At 48.5% G+C, this 19,293-nt stretch overlaps 1 protein-coding gene across 11 annotated transcripts in view; it reads left to right on the forward strand.

Moving 5' to 3' along the window:
* ERGIC1 (endoplasmic reticulum-golgi intermediate compartment 1) overlaps positions 1 to 19,293 on the forward strand; it is a 122,183-nt gene that overhangs the window by 40,524 nt on the left and 62,366 nt on the right. For 3 of the 11 annotated variants that reach the window (XM_003900526.3, XM_009209583.3, XM_009209581.4), the window contains exon 2: positions 17,520 to 17,581. In XM_003900526.3, the coding sequence (XP_003900575.1) occupies positions 17,520 to 17,581 (62 nt within the window). Of the gene's footprint in view, positions 1 to 856; positions 1,496 to 14,227; positions 17,582 to 19,293 lie in introns of those variants that run through there. The other 8 variants (XM_009209580.4, XM_017960134.3, XR_004183900.1 and 5 more) reach the window with 6 other exon arrangements.

Here is a 19,293-nt window from a genome sequence, read left to right on the forward strand (position 1 = left end):
ACCAGCCTCTCAGCCAGGCCGACAAGGAGAACATGCTGACCCCTTTCCTAAGGCGCTTTTGCCTGGGATTGTGTGGAGAATCTCATCTTTTCATTTGTGAGCCAGATCTTGCTTTCTAAAGCGCACAGCTGCCTGCCCCTTCAGGTCTCTTCACTGTGCTCCCAGCTCAGTGCAGTAGCCTTGTGTTCAGATGGACGAGGACGTGTACTCCTGCTTGGCCATGAGATATAGTAACCTTGGGCCTCAGGGGGCCATGAAGCTTTGCGGGAACTTCCACCCTTTCTCCTCCAGCCTCGTCCCCATCTGTCTGCCTGTACCCAAGGCCTCAGTCTGAGTCACTGTCTCTACACAGTCTTTCCTGAACCTCAGTTTTCTTTTTCTGTAAAAATGGGGATGAAGCCGGGGTTTATACCTGAATGGTTTTGAGGATCAGATTTGAGGATCAGATGAGACAATATGAGTTACTACTTGGGTTCATGGGAGGTGCTCAGTAAATATCATTCTCCTTCCCCTCTTAAAATCTTAATGCTGCACTATGCTTTTACCCCAGGCCTCCCCAGAACTCAGCCTTGACTTATTTCTCAAGGTCACTGAGAGTGTTGTCAAAAGGTGGTCTCAGGCCAGACTCGGTAGCTCACACCTCTAATCCCAGCACTTTGGGAGGCCGAGGCAGGTGAATCACTTGAGGCCAGGAGTTTGAGACCAGCCTGACCAACATGATGAAACCCTGCCTCTACTAAAAATTCAAAAATTAGCCGGGCATGGTGGCACATGCCTGTAATCCCAGCTACTTGGGAGGCTGAAGCAAGAGAATCGCTTGAGCCCGGGAGGGGGAGGTTGCAGTGAGCTGTGATCGTGCCACTGCACTCCAGCCTTGGCAACAAGAGCAAAACTGTATCTCAGAAAAAAAAAAAGAGAGAGAGAGAGAAAAACGGTGGTCTCATAGCACAAAGCAAAGCTGAATCAATTGGGCAGGTGGAGGCCAAGGGACACTTGGGTTTTCCCGAAAGGGGCACCTTTCACAGGTATCTTGGCATGGCTCCTTCCCCTAAATACTCCCCTCCTAAACTTAAAAACACTGACACCAACAGTTTATGCTTTTTAAATCTCTGTGAAAGGCCGTGCCTGGCGGGGAGCCACGGGCATGAGAATCCAGTCCCCGGAATAGCTCCTGCCGCTCAGCGTTTAAATGCCATCTGTATTTTTATCCGATGATGGGTCACTTTTGAAAAACCCCGCTCATGCTCTGCCCCTCTAAGAATACATTTCCATTTATAGCATCTGCACACAGGATGTTGTTGTATCCCGGTGTGGGGCCAGGAGGCCGTGTCCTATTTCCAGTGAGTTGGAAACACTTGGGGGGCTCTTGCTCCCCCGCCGGCCCAGCACTCCCTGTGGCCTTGACAAGCGGGAAGCCTGACTCCCGGCCAAGCCCTGGCTGCCTTTCCTCTTCCTGTGCAAGCCTGAGCTCATCTGTCTGTTGCAGGTGGGGGAGGTGAGTGGGGGTGAGGGGCCCCTCTCCAGCCTTGCCCAGCCAGGGCTTCCAGGTGACACAGCACCACATTTCCTCAACTCTGTGGACCCTGCATCCTTCCCTCACTCACCCAGTGCCACGGCCTGCTGTCAGCATGGGCCCTGTGTGGCACAGGAGGGCAGCGATGAGTACAGAAAGCCAAGGCTCCCAGGGCCCAGTGGGGAGCTTTTGGGAGGCCAGGGAGGATCCGTGTTCAGTCTCCAGGAGGAGGCTGGCCGGGGTTCCAGTCCTGACTCTGCTTCTTGCTAGCTGTGTGAGCTTAGGCAAGTGGCTTGGCCTCTCTGAGCCTCAGTTTCTGTATTTGTTGAAGGAACCTCAGGAGTAGTAGGGAAGATTCTGTGAATAGATTAGGCCAAGTGTCTAAGCAGTGCTTGGCCCATAGGGTAGGAGTCCAGGAAATGCCAGTCCCCTTTCCCGTCCCTCTGTTGACCTGTGGTAAGTCAGGTGGGTGCGGGCTGAAAGTCTTAGGAAATCTGCTTGAAGTTAGAAATAAACACATGCCTTACACCTTAGGAATTCTAGCTTGCATGGGCGTCTCCAGAACTGTGCTTTTCAGCAAAGCAGGTTCCTGCCCTGCCTGCCTTACCCCATACCAGTTCAGTTCATTCTACAGTGGGGCCCTGGAATCTGCAATTTGGTTTTGTTTTTTTTTTTTTTTTTTGAGATGGAGTCTCGCTCTGTCCCCCAGGCTGGAGTGCAGTGGCATGATATTGGCTCACTGCAACCACTGCCTCCTGGGTCCAAGCAATTCTCCTGCCTCAGCCTCCCAAGTAGCTGGAATTACAGGCACATGCCACCACACCTGGCACTTTTTTTGTATTTTTAGTGGAGACGGGGTTTCACCATGTTGGCCAGGCTGGTCTCAAATTCCTGATGTCAGGTGATCCGCCCGCCTCGGCCTCCCAAAGTGCTGGGATTACAGGTGTGAGCCACCTCGCCTGGCCGGAATCTGTAAATGTAACCAGCTTCCCACAGATTCTGGGGCAGTGGTCCTTGGACCACACTTTGAGAAATGTTGCCTTCTTCATCCATTGCACAAGTGTTTCTTTTGAACCTACTCTATGCCAGGCACTTTTCTAGGCCCTGGTGATGTAGACAGATGGGGTTCCAGCTGTCTGGTGACTTATATTCTGATGGAGTCAGGCAGTGAGCAGATACACGTAACTCAATGTCAGGGAGTGATTTTAAGTGTTGTGAAGAAAGAAGAGGGCAGAGGCTTCGCGTGGTGGCTCATGCCTGTAATCCCAACATGGGGAGGCTGAGGCAGGCAGATTGTTTGAGCCCAGAAGCTTGAGACCAGCCAGGGCAACATGGCAAAACCCCGTCTCTACAAAAAATACAAAAATTAGCCAGGTGCAGTGGTGTGCGCTTGTCCTAGCTACTTGAAAGACCAAGGTGGGAGGATCACCTGAGCCTAGGGAGGTCGAGGCAGCAGTGAGCCTTGGTCGTGCCACTGCACTCCAGCCTGAGCAACAGAGTGAGACCCTGTCTCAAAAAATAAAAAAAAATTTAAAAAAGAGGGCAGAGTAAGCACAGCCTCCCCCGAGGAGATGACATTTGAAAATAGACTTAAGTGAGGGAGCAAGCGGTACAGAGATGCAAGGGCAGAACCTTCCAGGTAGAACGGTAATTCATTCAAGTTCTCCAGCTGATGAATGGCGGAAAGTCAAGGCCTTTCCATACCTCCTCTGCTTTTTCTTTTACATGCTATCTGTAAGGAGTGCTTTTTTAGCTGAAGTAACAGAAAACTGGACTAGAAGAGGTTTAAATAAGAGTTTTTTTGTTTTCTTTTTTTTTTTTTTCTCATGTCACAAGAAGACTGGAGGTAGCTTGCTGCTGGTGTTGGCTCAGCATCTCAAGGATTCGAGAGTTTTTATCTCTGCTCTCAGCTGCACTTTTCCCTTACGGTCTCAGAGGAGCTCCCCCAGCTCCAGATGTTATGTCTGCACCCAAGACAGGAAGATGGGGTTGGGGTAGAAGTGTTAGTGCCAGTGATGTGTGACACTTTGATTGATAAAAGCAAATGCACTCTACCCCCAGCAGGCTTCTGCTTCTTATCATCAGTCAGAGCAATGTTATATGGCCACCCCAGGCCACAAAGGAGGCTGGGAAAGTGAAAGTCAGTGGTTAGGGTTAAAGGGAATCAGAATCCAACAAGGTCTACCTATTGCCTATGGATTTTATTGAGACAGAATCTCATCCTGTTGCCCAGGCTGGAGTGCAGTGGTGCAGTCATGGCTCACTGAAGCCTCAAACTCCTGTGCTCAAGTGACCCTCCCATCTCAGCCTCCTGAGTAACAGATTACAGTCATGAGCTACCACACCTGACTAATTTTTAAATATTTTGTGGAGATGGGATCTTGCTATGTTGCCCAGGGAACTCCTGAGCTCAAGCGATTCTCCTATCTTGGGACAACAGGCATGAGCCACCACGCCTGGTCACATCCTTTATTTATTGAAGAAACTAGGTCATTTATTCTGTAGAATGCCGGCATTATGGATTGGGCTTGTTGAATCATGTAACTTGTTGCTGGTATTTTTTGTAAACTGGTGGTTAGATCTGGAACCTTGATTAGACTCAGGGTCAGTTCCCTTGGCAAGAAGCGTTCCTGGGTGCTGCTGTGTGCTTTGTATTATGTCACATTGAGAGGCACAGAACAACTGGCCTTCGTCTCTTGGAGATGCTCAGATGGATCACTGCGTTCAGGCAGGGGCAGCCTGGTCTATCTGGTAGGAAGTTTCCTGTCATTGCTGGTTGTTGTCTAGATCCAGGACTTCATCAGGGGACGCACAAAGAGGATTTTTCTAATTCTCTTAGTCTTTCTGCATACATTCTTCGCAGTTATTGTATAAAACAGAACTTTGCCCTCATCAACTATTTGGCTATCTAGAAATACATTTTATACCAAGAAAAAACGTCAGAGTAAGTGCGTTCTCTTTATTTACCGATTTTCAGAATAATGAGTTGGTGGTGTAGGATCTTCAAGGTGTCCAACAAAGCTCGTTACTTGTTTTTAGGAAGTATCCTTATGAACTCATGGATCATTTAATGTATGGGATGTATTTTAATTATGGCTGTTAAAATGTTTTATTCAGACAGCTTTATTGAGGTATAATTGACTTACAATAAATGTCACGTCTGAAGTGTACAATGTGAAAAATATGCCATATGTCTACATCCGTGAAACCATCATCACAGCCAAGATAGTGGATATCTACACCACACCCCAAAGCTTGCTCCTCCCTGTCCTTTCCGCTCTCCCTGGGCAGCTGATGATCTGCTGTCACTCTAGATTAGTTGGCATTTTCTAGCATTTTCTATAGACAGAACCATACCATATGTACCCTAGTTCGCCTGCCATTCAGCATCATTATTTTGAGAATCATCCATGTCGTTGCATGTATCAATGCTGCATTGCTTTTTGTTGCTGAGTAATATTCTATTTTATGAATATGCCACACCTTGTTCATCCATCTGTCTGTTGATGGACGTTTGGATTGTTTCTATCTTGTGGCTATTATAAATCAAGCTTCCATGACTTTTCATATACAGTCTTTGTATGGGCACATGCTTTCATTTCTCTTGAGCAAAAGCCTAGAGTGGAATGGCTTGATCATATGGTGAATGTATGTTTAAGTTTTAAGAAATTGCTAGGGCCGGGTGTGGTGGCTCACGCATGTAATCCCAGCACTTTGGGAGACTGAGGCGGGTGGATCACTAGGTCAGGAGTTCGAGACTAGCCTGGCCAACATGGCAAAACCCCATCTCTACTAAAAATATAAAATTAGCCGGGCATGGTGGCGCATACCTGTAATCCCAGATACTTGGGAGGCTGAGGCAGGAGAATTGCTTGAACCCAGGAGGCAGAGGTTGCCATGAACCAAAATCACGCCACTGCACTCCAGCCTGGGCGACAAGAGTGAAACTCTGTCTCAAAAAAAAAAAAAAAAAAAATTTAATGAAGCCTAATTTATCATTTTTCTTTTATGAATTGAGCTTTTTGGTATCTCATCTAAAAAAGAAAAATCTTTGCCTAACCTAAACTTACAAAGATTTTCCCTTATGATTTCCTCTAGAAGGTTTATAGTAAGTCTGACATCAGATCCAATTTTGTTCTTTTTCACAGTTGCTTTGGCTATTCTAAGTTCTTTGTATTTCCATATGAGTCTTAGAACCAGCTTGTCAATTTCTACAAAAATACCTGCTGGGATTTTGATTGGAATTGAGTTGATCTATGGATAAATTTGGGAAGAAATGCCATCTTTACAATGTTGAATCTTCTGACCCACTAATGTCTATATTTCCACATTTACTTTTGCTTTCATGTCTTTAATTTCCCTCAGCAGTATTTTCAGTATATGGGTCTTGTACTTTTTTCTCAAAGTTTTATATATATATATATATATATATATATATTTTTTTTTTTTTTTTTATACAGAGTTTTGCTCTTGTTGCCCAGGCTGGAGTACAATGGCATGATCTTGGCTCACTGCAACCTCCACCTCCTGGGTTCAAGCGATTCTCCTGCCTCAGCCTCCCGAGTAGCTGGGATTACAGACATGTGCCACAATGCCCAGCTAATTTTGTATTTTTAGTATAGACAGGGTTTCTCCATGTTGGTCAGGCTGGTCTCGAACTCCTGACCTCGTGATCCGCCCACCTGAGCCTCCCAAAGTGATGGGATTATAGGTGTGAGCCACCGCACCCAGCCATATTTAATATTTTTATACATCTCCTAAGAATAATAGAAGTAACCATTCATATAAACTTTTGGTTTCTCCTTCTGTTGCTTCCTTTTGAAGATATAAGCAAGACCGTACATTCATTTTTATCACTCCACCCCACCCCCCTGTCACAGGGACACACACATAAAATGTAACAGAATGCAGCATTCTGCCCTAGCCTTTTCCTCTTACTGTATCCTGGAGATTCCCCACGACAGTGTCATTCTCCCATATAGCTGTATCACCCTCTGCCTTGTGGGCGATCTGTAGTGTCCCCTTTGGCTGGATGTTTGGATGGTCTCCAGTCATTTGCTGTTACAGCTGGTGCTGTGGCGAATAGCCTTGTGCGGACGTCATTTTATATTTTCACCTGGAGTTCACTGAGTGCTGTTAATGGGCCAGGCCCTGCATGACCCACAGGAGATTCAAGGACACATCTGACCCAGCCCAGCAAGGGTGGAAGATCCTGCAGCCACCCTGGGGCTGGGCCAGGTATAGTCCCCAGAGCCTGTGGAGATCGGGGAGCTGCCTTGGGATGGAGAGTGTGGTTGGTCTGGCTTTCTGGAAGCCAAGCTGTCAGATTTACTCCTCTTCCTCTTTGTCCAGACTTGGTCTTTGTGGGAAGGAGAGGAGGGGAAAGGCCAAGACTTTGTGGTCAGAGAGGGTTATCACAGATGGGAGAGGTCACATGTGGAGATGATTGGGGTAGAAGTGGAGGCTGCTGGGGCTGGGAGGCCATGCTGTGGGCACCAAGGTCTGGGGAGAGAGCTGCAGGGAGAAAACCTTATATGTGTTGGTGACATCAGCATATGTGCTCTGTATACCAGGAGTCGTCACCTAGATCTCTCATAAATCCAGGCCTTCGCTCCTTCACCTGCCAGCCTGTCTCCCTCTTCCAGGCAGGCATGTGGCCCAGGGGTGAGAAGCAGCGTTCTACTGCCCGACTGTGCCAGTTCAAGTCTTGGCCCTGCCTCTTGGGCAAGTAAAACAGAAAGAATGCTACTGTCTGCCACACAGGGTTATGACAGTGATCTGAGGTACTGAACGCAAAGTGTAAGCCCGAGGCCTTGTGCACAGTAAGCCCTCGCGATGGGGATAGCAGCAGTCATAGCTGTGATTGTTGTTATTATTATTATTATTATTGTTATTATTATTCCTCCCTCAAAGCTTCTCCATCTGGGCTAGAGACAGAGCTGGACCTTTTTTCCTTTGGACAGAGGGAGAAAGTGATATGAACTCATCTTAGTAGTATGAATGTCAAGGTCAGGATTTGAGGGGGGCGATGAGAATGATTCTAGGGCACCCTCCCGCCTGCCTCCACTTGGCTGTGGTGTGTTCATTTGCCTGCGTGCCCCCCAATACACATACATGCATGCACACACATCTGCAGGCACACACCTATACTAGTAGAGCCCCCGGCCAGGGGTTCCCAGTAAGGTGGAGGGAATGAGTAGGTGGCCAAACGAGTGAGTTTTTCGCCTCCCTGGCACTCGGCACCGAGGACTCCGACAGGCTGGTGTCCAGGGCTGACGAGCCAGAGTTTCAACTAAAAGCCTTGATGGCTATTTTTGGGACAAATGACCCACCACTTCCAATGACTTGCTCCTAAATGGCATCTAATTTCATTAAGCCTTGGAAACAGTGACATCACAAGTGCCTGCCCGTTAGCCGCCCACATATGGCGAACCACAGAGTGATCCGAGATTTGTCTGCAAGAACAGGGGAGAACTAAGGTCCCAAGCAGCAAAAGTTAAAATAGCAAAGCTGAGGCATTCTGCTATGAAAAGAAATTACAGATGAAATCCATTAGTCAGACATTTCCAGCGGCAGTTTCCTTGCTTGGGAGCAGGGGAAGACGTGTTTATTTGGGGTTGGGCTCCGCAGCCATTTCTCACTCTCTAGGCTAGATGTGGCCGGGAAAGTGGATTTCTGTTAAGGAAATCCTATGTTCTCATTGACTTGTAGCACTGACCTTCCCATACATTCTCATGGAACTTGCTGTATCCTAAGGCGCGAGGAAGCTAGAGACATGGATTTGGCACCTTTTTGATTAACATAGTGACACTTGTACTTACCACCCCATTATAGTAAGTCACAAAGTAAATTCAGATGGACTTCATCTTTTCCTTGTGGGTTCCTTTGCGTTGTTTTTTTCCCAAGTGAGCGCTGCCTTCTCAGGCACAGAGCAAAAAGGGAGAGGGAAACACTGCCTAACTCCAGATTGCTGGTCTCCATGGAAGCCATTAAGGCCATGGCCGTGACATCACCCATCGGGGGCAGGAGCAGCTGGAGGCCCCTCAGAGAGAGCGTGGGATCAATGGGAAAATGCGTTTCCATATGGAAGGTTTTATTCCACACACAACAGAGCTTCCCAACCTCAACCCTATTGACACTTGGGGCTGGTCATTCTTTGTTGTGGGGGGACCTTCTTGTGTGCCACAGAATGTTTAGCAGCACCCCTGGCCTCTACCCATGAGATGCCAGTAGCACCCCCATACCCAGCGACGGTCCAAAAGACAAATGTCCCCTGAGAGGCAAAACCTCTCCTGACATAAGCACTATCAAGGATTGATTGGAAAGCTTTCTATTGGCTTGTTTTTATTTATTTACTTTGTTATTTATTTATTTATATATCGGAGGCAGAGTCTTGCTCTATCTCCCAGGCTGGAGTACTGCAGTGCCGCGATTTTGGCTCACTGCAACCTCCACCTCCCAGATTCAAGCAATTTTCCTGCCTCAGCCTCCCCAGTAGCTGGGATTACAGGCACCTGCCACCATGCCCGGCTAATTTTTGTATTTTTAGTAGAGACAGGGTTTTGGCATGTTGGCCAGGATGGTCTCGATCTCCTGATCTCAGGTAATCTGCCCGCCCTGGGGCTTGTTTTTATTTTTAAAAATTATTATTTTATTTACTTATTCTTGAGACAGGGTCTTACTCTGTCACCCAGGCTGGAGTGCAGAGGCATGATCTCAGCTCACTGCAGCCTCGACCTCCCTGGGCTCAAGCATTCCTCCCACCTCAGCCTCCCAAGTAGCTGGGACTACAGGCGACCACCACCACACCCAAATAATTTTTGTATTTTTTTGTAGAGACAGGGTTTCACCATGTTGCCAGGCTGATCTCAAACTCCTGACCTCAAGTGATCCACCCACTTCAGCCTCTCAGAGTGGGATGACGGTGTGAGAACCGCACCTGGCTTTGTTTTTGTTTTTGATACTCTGAGTTTAATTGTACGTTCAACTGAGCAAGGCACACCTCTTCTTGAGGCTTTGGTTTTCTCTTCTGTAAAGTGAACGGGTTGGACACAGTGATCTCAGAGTCCCTGCGAGAGCTGACCATGAGGAGCATTGAGGGCAGGGGGCCCTATGGGGTCTCTGGGTCCTGTCGCAGCAGGGATAATCCACGTGCCCAGCTAACCCCAGTTCCCACTCCCATTCCCTTGACCCCTGGCATCCAGGTTAGTTTTTCTTAAGTCCAGTTGGTTCCTCCCTTGCTTTAATTTTGACCCATTTTCCTTTTTAAAAAGCAAAAATGTGGCTCGATGCGGTGACTCACACCTGTAATCCCAGCGCTTTGGGAGGCCGAGACAGGCAGATCACCTGAGGTTGGGAGTTTGAGACCAGCCTGACCAACATGGAGAAACCTTCATCTCTACTAAAAATACAAAATTAGCCAGGCGTGGTGGCACGTGCCTATAATCCCAGCTACTCGGGAGGCTGAGGCAGGAGAATCGCTTGAACCCGGGAGGCGGAAGTTGCCGTGAGCTAAGATCACGCCATTGCACTCCAGCCTGGGCAATAAGAGCGAAACTCCGTCTCAAAAAAAGAAAAAAAAAAAAAGCAAAACTGTCTAAGTATCCACAAAAGTAGAGAAAACAGTACAGGGACCACTGTGTACTCATCGCCCAGCTTCACCACTGCCCATCTTATCTTAGTCTCATGTTTAAGGCCAACCAGTGGGCCTTATGCTTGTACAGATCCCTTCATGGACTCAGTTCCCCAAGGGCCTAGGCTGGGCAGAGAGGAGGGCAGGAGAGGAAAGATCTGGGACCTGCCCTTGAGAACTCATACTCCGGTGGCCAGGGAGGGCTGGGAGGGAGTGTTTCTTAAATAGTAAGTGTTTATTATCGTCCATCCTTTAGCTTTCTGTGTTTGAGGCTAAGCAGTCCAATTCTTTTTCTTCCAAATATTTTCCACCCAAATGGGCCTGATTTGTCCCCACACTGACCAGGACCATAAAGTAGATCCAGATTCAGATCTCTGCCATGGCACTTCATAGGTGTGTGAGCCTAGCCAAGTCTTCAACCTCTCTGAGCCTCATCTGTAAAATGGAGCAATAATCCCTCATTTGCAAGTCAGTCAAGACAATTAGATGTGAACATGCTGGTCAAAGGCCTCTGTGACCCTAGTACATAGTAGGTTTGCTGTAAGCATCCCTTTCCCTCCTCCATTCTCTTCACCCTTTCCTCCACATTCTCTTGACGGAGAGCTGGCCACAACTGGTCACATCACCGCGGCGAGGGACTGACTAATGTCAGTCAGGGAGGACGGCTCACTTCCTGGTCTGTCACATGCCTGGGGTTCTCACCAGCCTCCTGATAACCCATTTTCTTAGTGAGATTCATGCTGACTCACTTGGCTTGTGGTCAGTTCTGAAACCAGGCTCTTTTTGAGCTCTCCCTTTACCCCACCACTGCTGCTTAGCGTGGCTCTGTGGCGTGGGAATGGAGTCAGCATCACAGTACGTAGTGTTGAGGTGGCCAGTCCCAAGGAGCCAGGAGCTTTGCTAGATTGGCAGCTTCATGGGGTGGTGTCTGCCTTGATCACTTTCATTTCCCCACTCTCTAGAACACTGCCTGATATACTAGGTGCTTAGCACATGGCTGGTGAATGAATTAATGAATTTCGAACTGGTCCCTGTCTTCCAGGTGACTCTCATCTGCTCTGGGGCAGCATCTTTGGAAAAGCAGATGAACAAAACCTTGAGACCTTCATCTAATTTACCAAAAAGTGCGCTCTAAACTGGTGATTCCCAGAGTACAGGCAGTGGAAGGACCATGCCCTGTGTACTCAGACTTGGGTTTGAATCCTAGCTCTGTCACTCACTGGCTTGGTGACTGTGAGCTTCTGTTTTTTCCCTGGAAAAATGAGATATGAGTATTTTCCAGGGTTTTTTTGAGAAATAAATGCAAATATGTTTGTCAAAGTGCCCAGCATAGAATGGAGTGATTATGGTTAAGCATCATTTACTCTTTCCTTTGATTGCCTTCTGTAGTTTTGGTCCAAATCTCACCTCCCTCTTAGAGCTTCATCACCACCCAGCCTGCCTCCCTGCCCCTGTCCCCATGCCCAGCAGAGACTTACTCTGCCTGATACCTAGGAGTCAGCAATCATTTGTTAAACCAGCATCTCAAATTCAGATGCCTACAAGGACCACCCATGTGTGAAGACAACAGGCTAAGTGGGATGGTGATGATGAGGATGATGATGGTTACTATTAGAGATGGTGGTCTCACTCTGTTGCTCAGGCTGGAGTACAGTGGAATGGTCATAGCTCACTGTAGCCTCAATCTCCTGGTCTCAAGTGATCCTCCCACCTCAGCCTCCCGAGTAACCGGGATTAAAGGCATGCTCTAAGTGTGAATAAGTGGCATCTCTGTCTTTGATGTTTTTCTAAATTTCCATTTGAAATACTTTTTTAGCTTTTTGTTCTGAAATAATTTCAGACTTTTCCCCCAAACTGCAAAAATAGTACAGAGTTCCTGTATGCCCTTTACCCAAGTGTCCCCAAATGTTAACATCTTACATAATCATAATGCCATGATCAAGAGCAGGAAAATCCATTAGACAGTGCCACCGGCCAGTCTGCAGTTCGTACTCAACTTTCTTCAGGTGTCCCACTGATCACCTTTTTCTGATCCAGGATCTCATCAGATTTAGTTGTCATGTCTCTTTAGTCTCCTTCCATCTGTGACAGTTCCCCCAGCTTTTCTTGTGCTTTCTGACCTGAATGCTCTTGACAAGTGCCAGTCAGCTTTTGTTTTGTTTTGTTTTGTAGACTGCCCTTCACTTTGGATTTGTTTGATGTTTTCTCATTATTAGATTGAAGCGGTACCTTTTAGGCAGGATCCCCCCAGAAGTGGTGCTGTGCCCTCCTCAGTGTGGCATATCAGGAGGCATGGGGTGCTGATGTGTCTCCATGCTTCCGGTGTCCACTGTCTTCACCTGGTTAAGATGATGCCTGGGCCAGGCACAGTGGCTCATGCCTGTAATCCCAATACTTTGGGAGGCCGAGGCGGGCAGATCGTTTGGGCCCTGTAGTTGAAGACCAGCCTGGGCAACATTGCAAAACCGCATCTCTACAAAAAAATAAAAAAATTAGCCAGGCATTGTGGCGCGTCCCTGTAGTCCCAGCTACTCGGGAGGCTGAGGTGGGAGGATCGCCTGATCCTTGGGAGATTGAAGCTGCAGTGTGTCATCACGTCACTGCACTCCAGCCTAGGTGACAGTGAGACTCTGTCCCTCCAGCCCCCACCAAAAAGATGATGTCTGCCGAGTTTCTCTCCTGCACAGTCACTCTTTCCATTTTGTAATTAATAAGCATTTTCTGGGGAAGTGCTTTGAAGGTATGTCAATATCCTATTCTTTATCAAACTTTTGATTTGTTCATTTCTTTATTTCTATCTATGTAGATTCCTGCCTTTCTGTTTTATCCAATGGCTTATAATCTGTGATGATTGTTATTTATTTTGATGCTCACATTGTCTATTCTTTGGCCAGTGGGAACCCCCTCGAGCTTTTTTTTTTTTTTTTTTTTTTAAAGACAGGGCCTCACCCTGTAGCCCAGGCTGGAGTGCAGTGCTCACCATAGCATTAAACTCCTAGATTCAAGTGGTCCTCCCACCTCAGCCTCTTGACAAGCTAGGACTAGAGGCGCCACCACCACGCCCAACTTTTGTTGTTGTTGTCTTTGTTGTTGTTGTTGTTGTTTGTAGAGATGAGGTCTTGTTATGTTGCCCAGGCTTTTCTTGAACTCCTGCCCTCAAGCGATCCCCCTGCCTGGGCCTCCCAAACTGCTGGAATTACAAGCATGAGCCATTGACTGTGTCTGGCCTCTTGTTGTCCTTTTGACATGTCCTTTTCATTCTTTGAACACTTTCTTGGTTTCTGACATAAGAAGGTGCTCCAGGCCCATCTTGTATTTTTCCTGCCCAGCCTAGAATCAGCCATTCCAGGGAGCTCTGACTCCTTTAAGTAGAGAATAGTGATTAGAAGCCAAGATTTGGGTGCTCGTTACACTCACTGCTATTGGGCTGTTGCTGTTGCTGGATCTTCTCTATGGAAAGAGCGAGGAAATGTATGTATATATGATATGTATATATGCATGTGCATATTTCAGTGTTTGGGTATATTGAAAATGATTAATTCATACTGATATTTCCATTACCACTCTAATACCATGTTTTCACCCCCCTTGCCTGACAGTGAGGCACCTGGCCCCACTATCCTTGTACACGTACATGTTTGACCAGTCTCTCTGTATGTAACAATCTCCTATCTCTTCCTCACCCTGACTGAGCTTAGACACCCTGCCCCGAGCCACCGCTGCCTCCTCACCCAGAGCAGCCTCTGACTTCCAGTTTTGAAACAATGGTTCTTATATTTTTAATTTTTTAATTTTTATTATTTTATGTTTTGAGATAGAGTCTCACTCTGTCACCCAGGCTGGAGTACAGTGGCACCATCTCAGCTCACTGCAGCCTCAACCTCCCAGGCTCAAGTGATCCTCCCACTTCAGCCTCCCGACTAGCTGGGACTACAGGCGCACACCAGCATGCCCAGCTAATTTTGTTCATTTTTTTGTGGAGATGGGGTCTCTCTATGCTGCCCAGGCTGGTCTCAAACTTTTATTCTCAAGCAGTCTTCCCACCTCAGCCTCCCAAAGTGCTGGGATCACAGGCGTGAGCCACTGTGCACAGCAGTTTCTGTATTTTTTAAATCGCGAGGCCCAGTTTCTGCTTGTCGGCCCCTGATGGTGACCTGGACAAAAGCTGGTTGTTAGCCGCTTGGGGTATCAAGCCCCAGGGCACTGCTATCAATTCAGCTTTAATCTGTACGGGAACTTTTAGATCCCCTGTGTACCCCCTCATTTAATACTCAGAGAAGCTGAGGCCCAGCAAGGGCCAGGGATTTTCTGCAGGTCCAAGACCAAGTTGGGGTGGAGTGAGGACGAGAACCCTCCTGCTGCAGCCCTTCCCCGCTGCCTGGCTACCTGCTACTCATTTCTCCAGTCTTCTTAGGAGAACCCACGTGCCCTCCCCACTGGCCCAGGCTGGCCTTCCTGTGACACGAAGCGGACCACATCCTTCTCTAGCTCTGCAGGGCCTCTCTGCTCAAATGGTCACCGCCTAGGCCCCGGGCCTCATGTCATCTGCAGACACGTGTCATTTGTCCTATAGAATGTGGGCCCACCATTTGAGAATGGTGAACTTCCACGTCAAATTCCATTATTTTTGGCTTCTCTTGGAAAATCAGAAGATCTGTCCTCCTAGTCTGCATGTCTGCGGGGCAGGCGTCAGCGGGGTCTCAGTGACGGCCACCCGCTGGTTTGTTTTCTCTCCATTCCCTCTCCCCACCCCCACCTCCCAAATTTGCTGAACTCTCATAGTCTCCCACAGTAGACTGCCCACCAGCTCCCATCGACACTTGGTGTGAGACTCCCCAGCCACGGCCTGGCCCTCAGGACCCTCTCCTCCAGCCCCGCCCCAGCTTTCCATCCTCCTCTCCCTCCACACCAGGCCATGCCCCATGCAGGAGAGAGGACGGTGCCCAGCTTCCTGGGTTCGGTCCTACTGTGTCTTGGCTTCTGCTCCTCTCCTTGCCTAGGCTGCTCTTTCCCTCCACCCACCTCCTCCTCCTGCTCTGTGCACACATCACCCCCTGTAGGAAGCTTCACCGAGGACCCCAGGCCAAGTCAGGTACCCCCTCCTGAGTTAATCCACCACCTCATGATGAGGATGCCACTACCTTCTCTTTCTGTTTCTTTGCCTCTACTGCTAAACTACAAACTCACTGGGCCAAGGGTTGATTTTTATCTCCTTGCGTGAGGGCCTAAAAGAGGGGGTGAGTAGTAGGCGCTGTGTAAATGTTAGTCAAACAAGCGTTAATAATAATAGTAACCACAAATATCCACATGGCATTTCTGGGTGCCAGGCTCCGCCTCAGTACTTTATATGTGCTCAGTCATTCGAGCCTCACCACCATGCTGTGAGATAGTTACTGTTGTTGCCCCCACTTTATAGACAAAGAAACTGAGGCACAGAGAGTTTGAGTGACAGACCCAGAGTGGCACAGTAATGGTCATGGTTGAGCCCAGGCACCTGATTCCACAGCACGTACTCTTACCTCTCACACAACTCTCTGTGTTAAAGTGGCCCACACTTTCTGACTAAGGGATGTGAGTAAGTATGGACAGGTGAGTTGCAGAGACCCCCGACCTCCTGACCACACCCCAGCCCCAGCTTCTGGTACCCTCAGGGGCCCGAGCACAGGTGACTGGGAGCTAAGCAGGCAGCAGAGAAAGTGGTACCTTTTAACTTGGCAGCCCGCAGGAATTTTTCTCCCCTGAGGTCTTAGGAAACTGAGCTTGTTTCACGTGTAATTAGGGTGAGCACACTGATTCAAGCATCAGCCCTTACGCAAGGTTTCCAAGGCATTGCGTCGGGTTTAGCCAGGCACACTCTTGTTTCCTAATCACCAAAGAGGAACCACGAACCAGCCTGTCACCCGCGAGGGCTGGAGCCCCTGGCCTCTCCAGCAAGTCAAGTTCTGTCTGAGAGCTGAGAATGCCGTGTGGACTGAGGAGGGCTCCGTCGATCAAACTCTGCTGTGGGAGAACTGACTGCCGCACAGGTTCAAGTGAAGGAAAGGAAGCCAAGTGCGTGGGGAGCCTCCCCTGCGAGCTCTCTGCGTCACATCCTTTACAGACACTTCTTTCCCTCACCCTGTCCGTGGCCTCGCAGGGTCTAGTGGTAATGGTCCCATAAATACAAAGGCTCAGAGAGGTGAAGTCGTTTGCTGAAGGTCACACGGTGAACAAGAGGACCAGCCGAGATTTGAACCAGGGTAGTCTGAGTCCAGGGTCTTAACTCTTAAATAGCTGCTGTTAAAGCAGAGCCAGAATTAAACCCGTGTCTGTCTGATTCCAAAACCCTGAATTCTCCCACTACACCACACGATTTCCCTGAGCTCTGGTGGGATCCACAGGAAAGAAAGATATCTGTCTGCTGCTGGGAGGGACAGAAACCACACAAGACAGGAACCAGAGCCATCACGAGCTGATGCTGAGCCTGTGGGCTCCTGGCAGGACTTTCTGTTAACCTCATGCCTTAGCATTCTTAAGAAAAATCTCCATGAGGCAGACAGCAGGAGCTAGGGGGGCGCAGCAGGAGTGGAAACAGGAGGAGGCAGGAAAAGGAAGAGGGGGAGGAGAGGTGACGTGGAGCAAGAATGCAGCATCGTCACATAACTTGAGCAGGGCTGTGCGTTTCCCTGCTTCCTCTAGCGTCAGAGTCACCCCCGACTCGGGGGTTCCATTCACTCCTTAATTATCCAGTGGCTACTATGCACCAGGCCCATGCTAGGGTTTGGGAACGTGGCAGGGGACAAAACCTAACGAGGCCCCTGCCCTTGTGGAAGTCACACTCTGATGGAAGATCCACCGATGAGTGGGAGGGTCATCTGGTGGCTCACGCCTGTAATCCCAGCACTTTGGGAGGCCAAGGTGGGCAGATTGCTTGAGCTCAGGAGTTTGAGACCAGCCTGGGCAACATGGCAAAACCCCGTCTCTACCAAAAATACAAAAATTAGCCAGGCATGGTGGCGCATGCCCGTAGTCCCAGCTACTCGGGAGGCTGAGACATGAGACTCACTTGAACCCAGGAGGCAGAGGTTGCAGTGAACCAAGATTGCACAACTGCATTCCATCCTCGGTGACAGAGCGAGACCCTGTTAAAAAAACAAAATGTTACGAAGTAGAGATGACAAGGGGATGTGATCTAAGGGTGTTGCAGGGAGCAGGGATTCCATCAGAGAGGCCTCCCACCAGGCATCTTGGAGAAAGTGTCCTGAAAGAGCAGAAAAACTGTGGGAAGAACCATGGTTTGCTGAACCATGTGGCACATGAGCCAGCACCACTGCCTGCTGCCTTGAGACCCACCCTTTGTGCCCACCTCACTCCTGTTCCATTTGCTCTCCGCAGGTTTGACATCTACAGGAAGGTGCCCAAGGACCTTACGCAGCCAACGTACACCGGGGCCATTAGTGAGTAGCCATCCTCTGGCCATGCCCTCTGCCACATCTCCACTGCCCATGCCTGCTCTCTCTGTGCAGACTGTCTGAGCCAGGGAGGAAAGAAGGAAAGACGGGAGGGAGGGAAGAAATGCTGAGTATCTTGCGGGAGCCCTTCAAACGTTTCTTCACTTAATCTCTATCCTTACTGTAACCCTGCAAGGTATAGGCACCATCTGGAAGGACACAAAAGAAATTGTCAAGAGTAGGTGCCAGGCCGGGCGTGGTGGCTCACACCTGTAATCCCAGCACTTTGGGAGGCCAAGGCAGGTGGATCAATTGAGATCAGGAGTTTGAGACCAGCCTGACCAACATGCTGAAACTCTGTCTCTACTAAAAATACAAAATTAGCCAGACTTGGTGGCACATGCCTGTAATCCCATCTACTCGGGAGGCTAAGGCAGGAGAATTGCTTGAACCAGGGAGGCGGAGGTTGCAGTGAACCAAGACTACGCCATTGCACTCCAGCCTGGGTGACAAGAGCGAGACTCCGTCTCAAAAAAAAAAACAAAAACCAAAAAACCAATAGCTGCCCCTGGGAGAGGAATCGGGCCCAGGGATGGGAGAGATTTACTTTTCTCTTTATACCTCAGAAACGATTTGAGTTGTTCACCAAAGCATGTTTTTATCCATTAAAAAAAAAATCACGATCTCATCCAGATTTGGGGTTCTGAAGACCATTCTTCAATAAAAGGAACCACGGCTCCTTGGAGAAGTGGCTGATTTCAGGGCTAGGCAGGGTAAGGAAAGAGGAGCCTGGAGCACCTGGTGTCAGCAGGACCTAGGAGCCAACTTGAAAGCCAGCCTGTGACAGTAATAAAATAAATAATGACATTATTGGCTTAGAAGCCAGAGAATGAAGAAGCAGTTCTGTGAGTCCTAATTAATATCAATCAATGGGGGAGAAGAGACAAATCCTTACAGAAGAATTCCAAAATATACAGGTTGAGTATCTCTTATCCAAAATGCTTAGGACAAGTGTCTCAGATTTTGGATTTCAGATTTTAGAATATTTGCATTTTACTTATCAGTTGAGCATCCTACATCCAAAACCCTGAAATCCAAAATGCTCCAGTGAGCATTTCCTGTGAGCATCACGTTGGCACTGAAAATGTGTCAAATTTTGGAGCACTTAGAATTTCGGATTTTCAGATTTGGGATACTCAACGTGTGTGCAGCTTTTCTCCCAGCCAGGTGATAGAGTTTCATTCCCCTCTCCTTGCGTGTGGGCTTAGTAACTCTGTTTCAAAGAATAGAGAGTGGGAAGGAAAAATAAGGCCTTTACTGAGGACATGTGGCAAGTGCCAGTGAGGAACCAGGTGAGGAAGGCTGGCATCACCAGTGATAAGCCATGTGTATATCATGAGCCCCTGACAGGATGCATGGAGGCCTCCATGGGATCGTCCCCCAAAACCACAGTTCAGTCTAATCATGAGAAAACTCACAATCCCAGGTCAGGGGACATTCTATAGGATACTTGACCAGTACTCTTCCAAAGTGGCAAGGTCTTGAAAAACACAAAAGACCGAGGAACTGGCCGGGCGCGGTGGCTCAAGCCTGTAATCCCAGCACTTTGGGAGGCCGAGACGGGCGGATCACGAGGTCAGGAGATCGAGACCATCCTGGCTAACACGGTGAAACCCCGTCTCTACTAAAAAAATACAAAAAACTAGCCGGGCGAGGTG

The sequence above is a fragment of the Papio anubis genome, chromosome 5 (assembly GCF_008728515.1).
Source record: "Papio anubis isolate 15944 chromosome 5, Panubis1.0, whole genome shotgun sequence".
Lineage (NCBI taxonomy): Eukaryota > Metazoa > Chordata > Mammalia > Primates > Cercopithecidae > Papio > Papio anubis.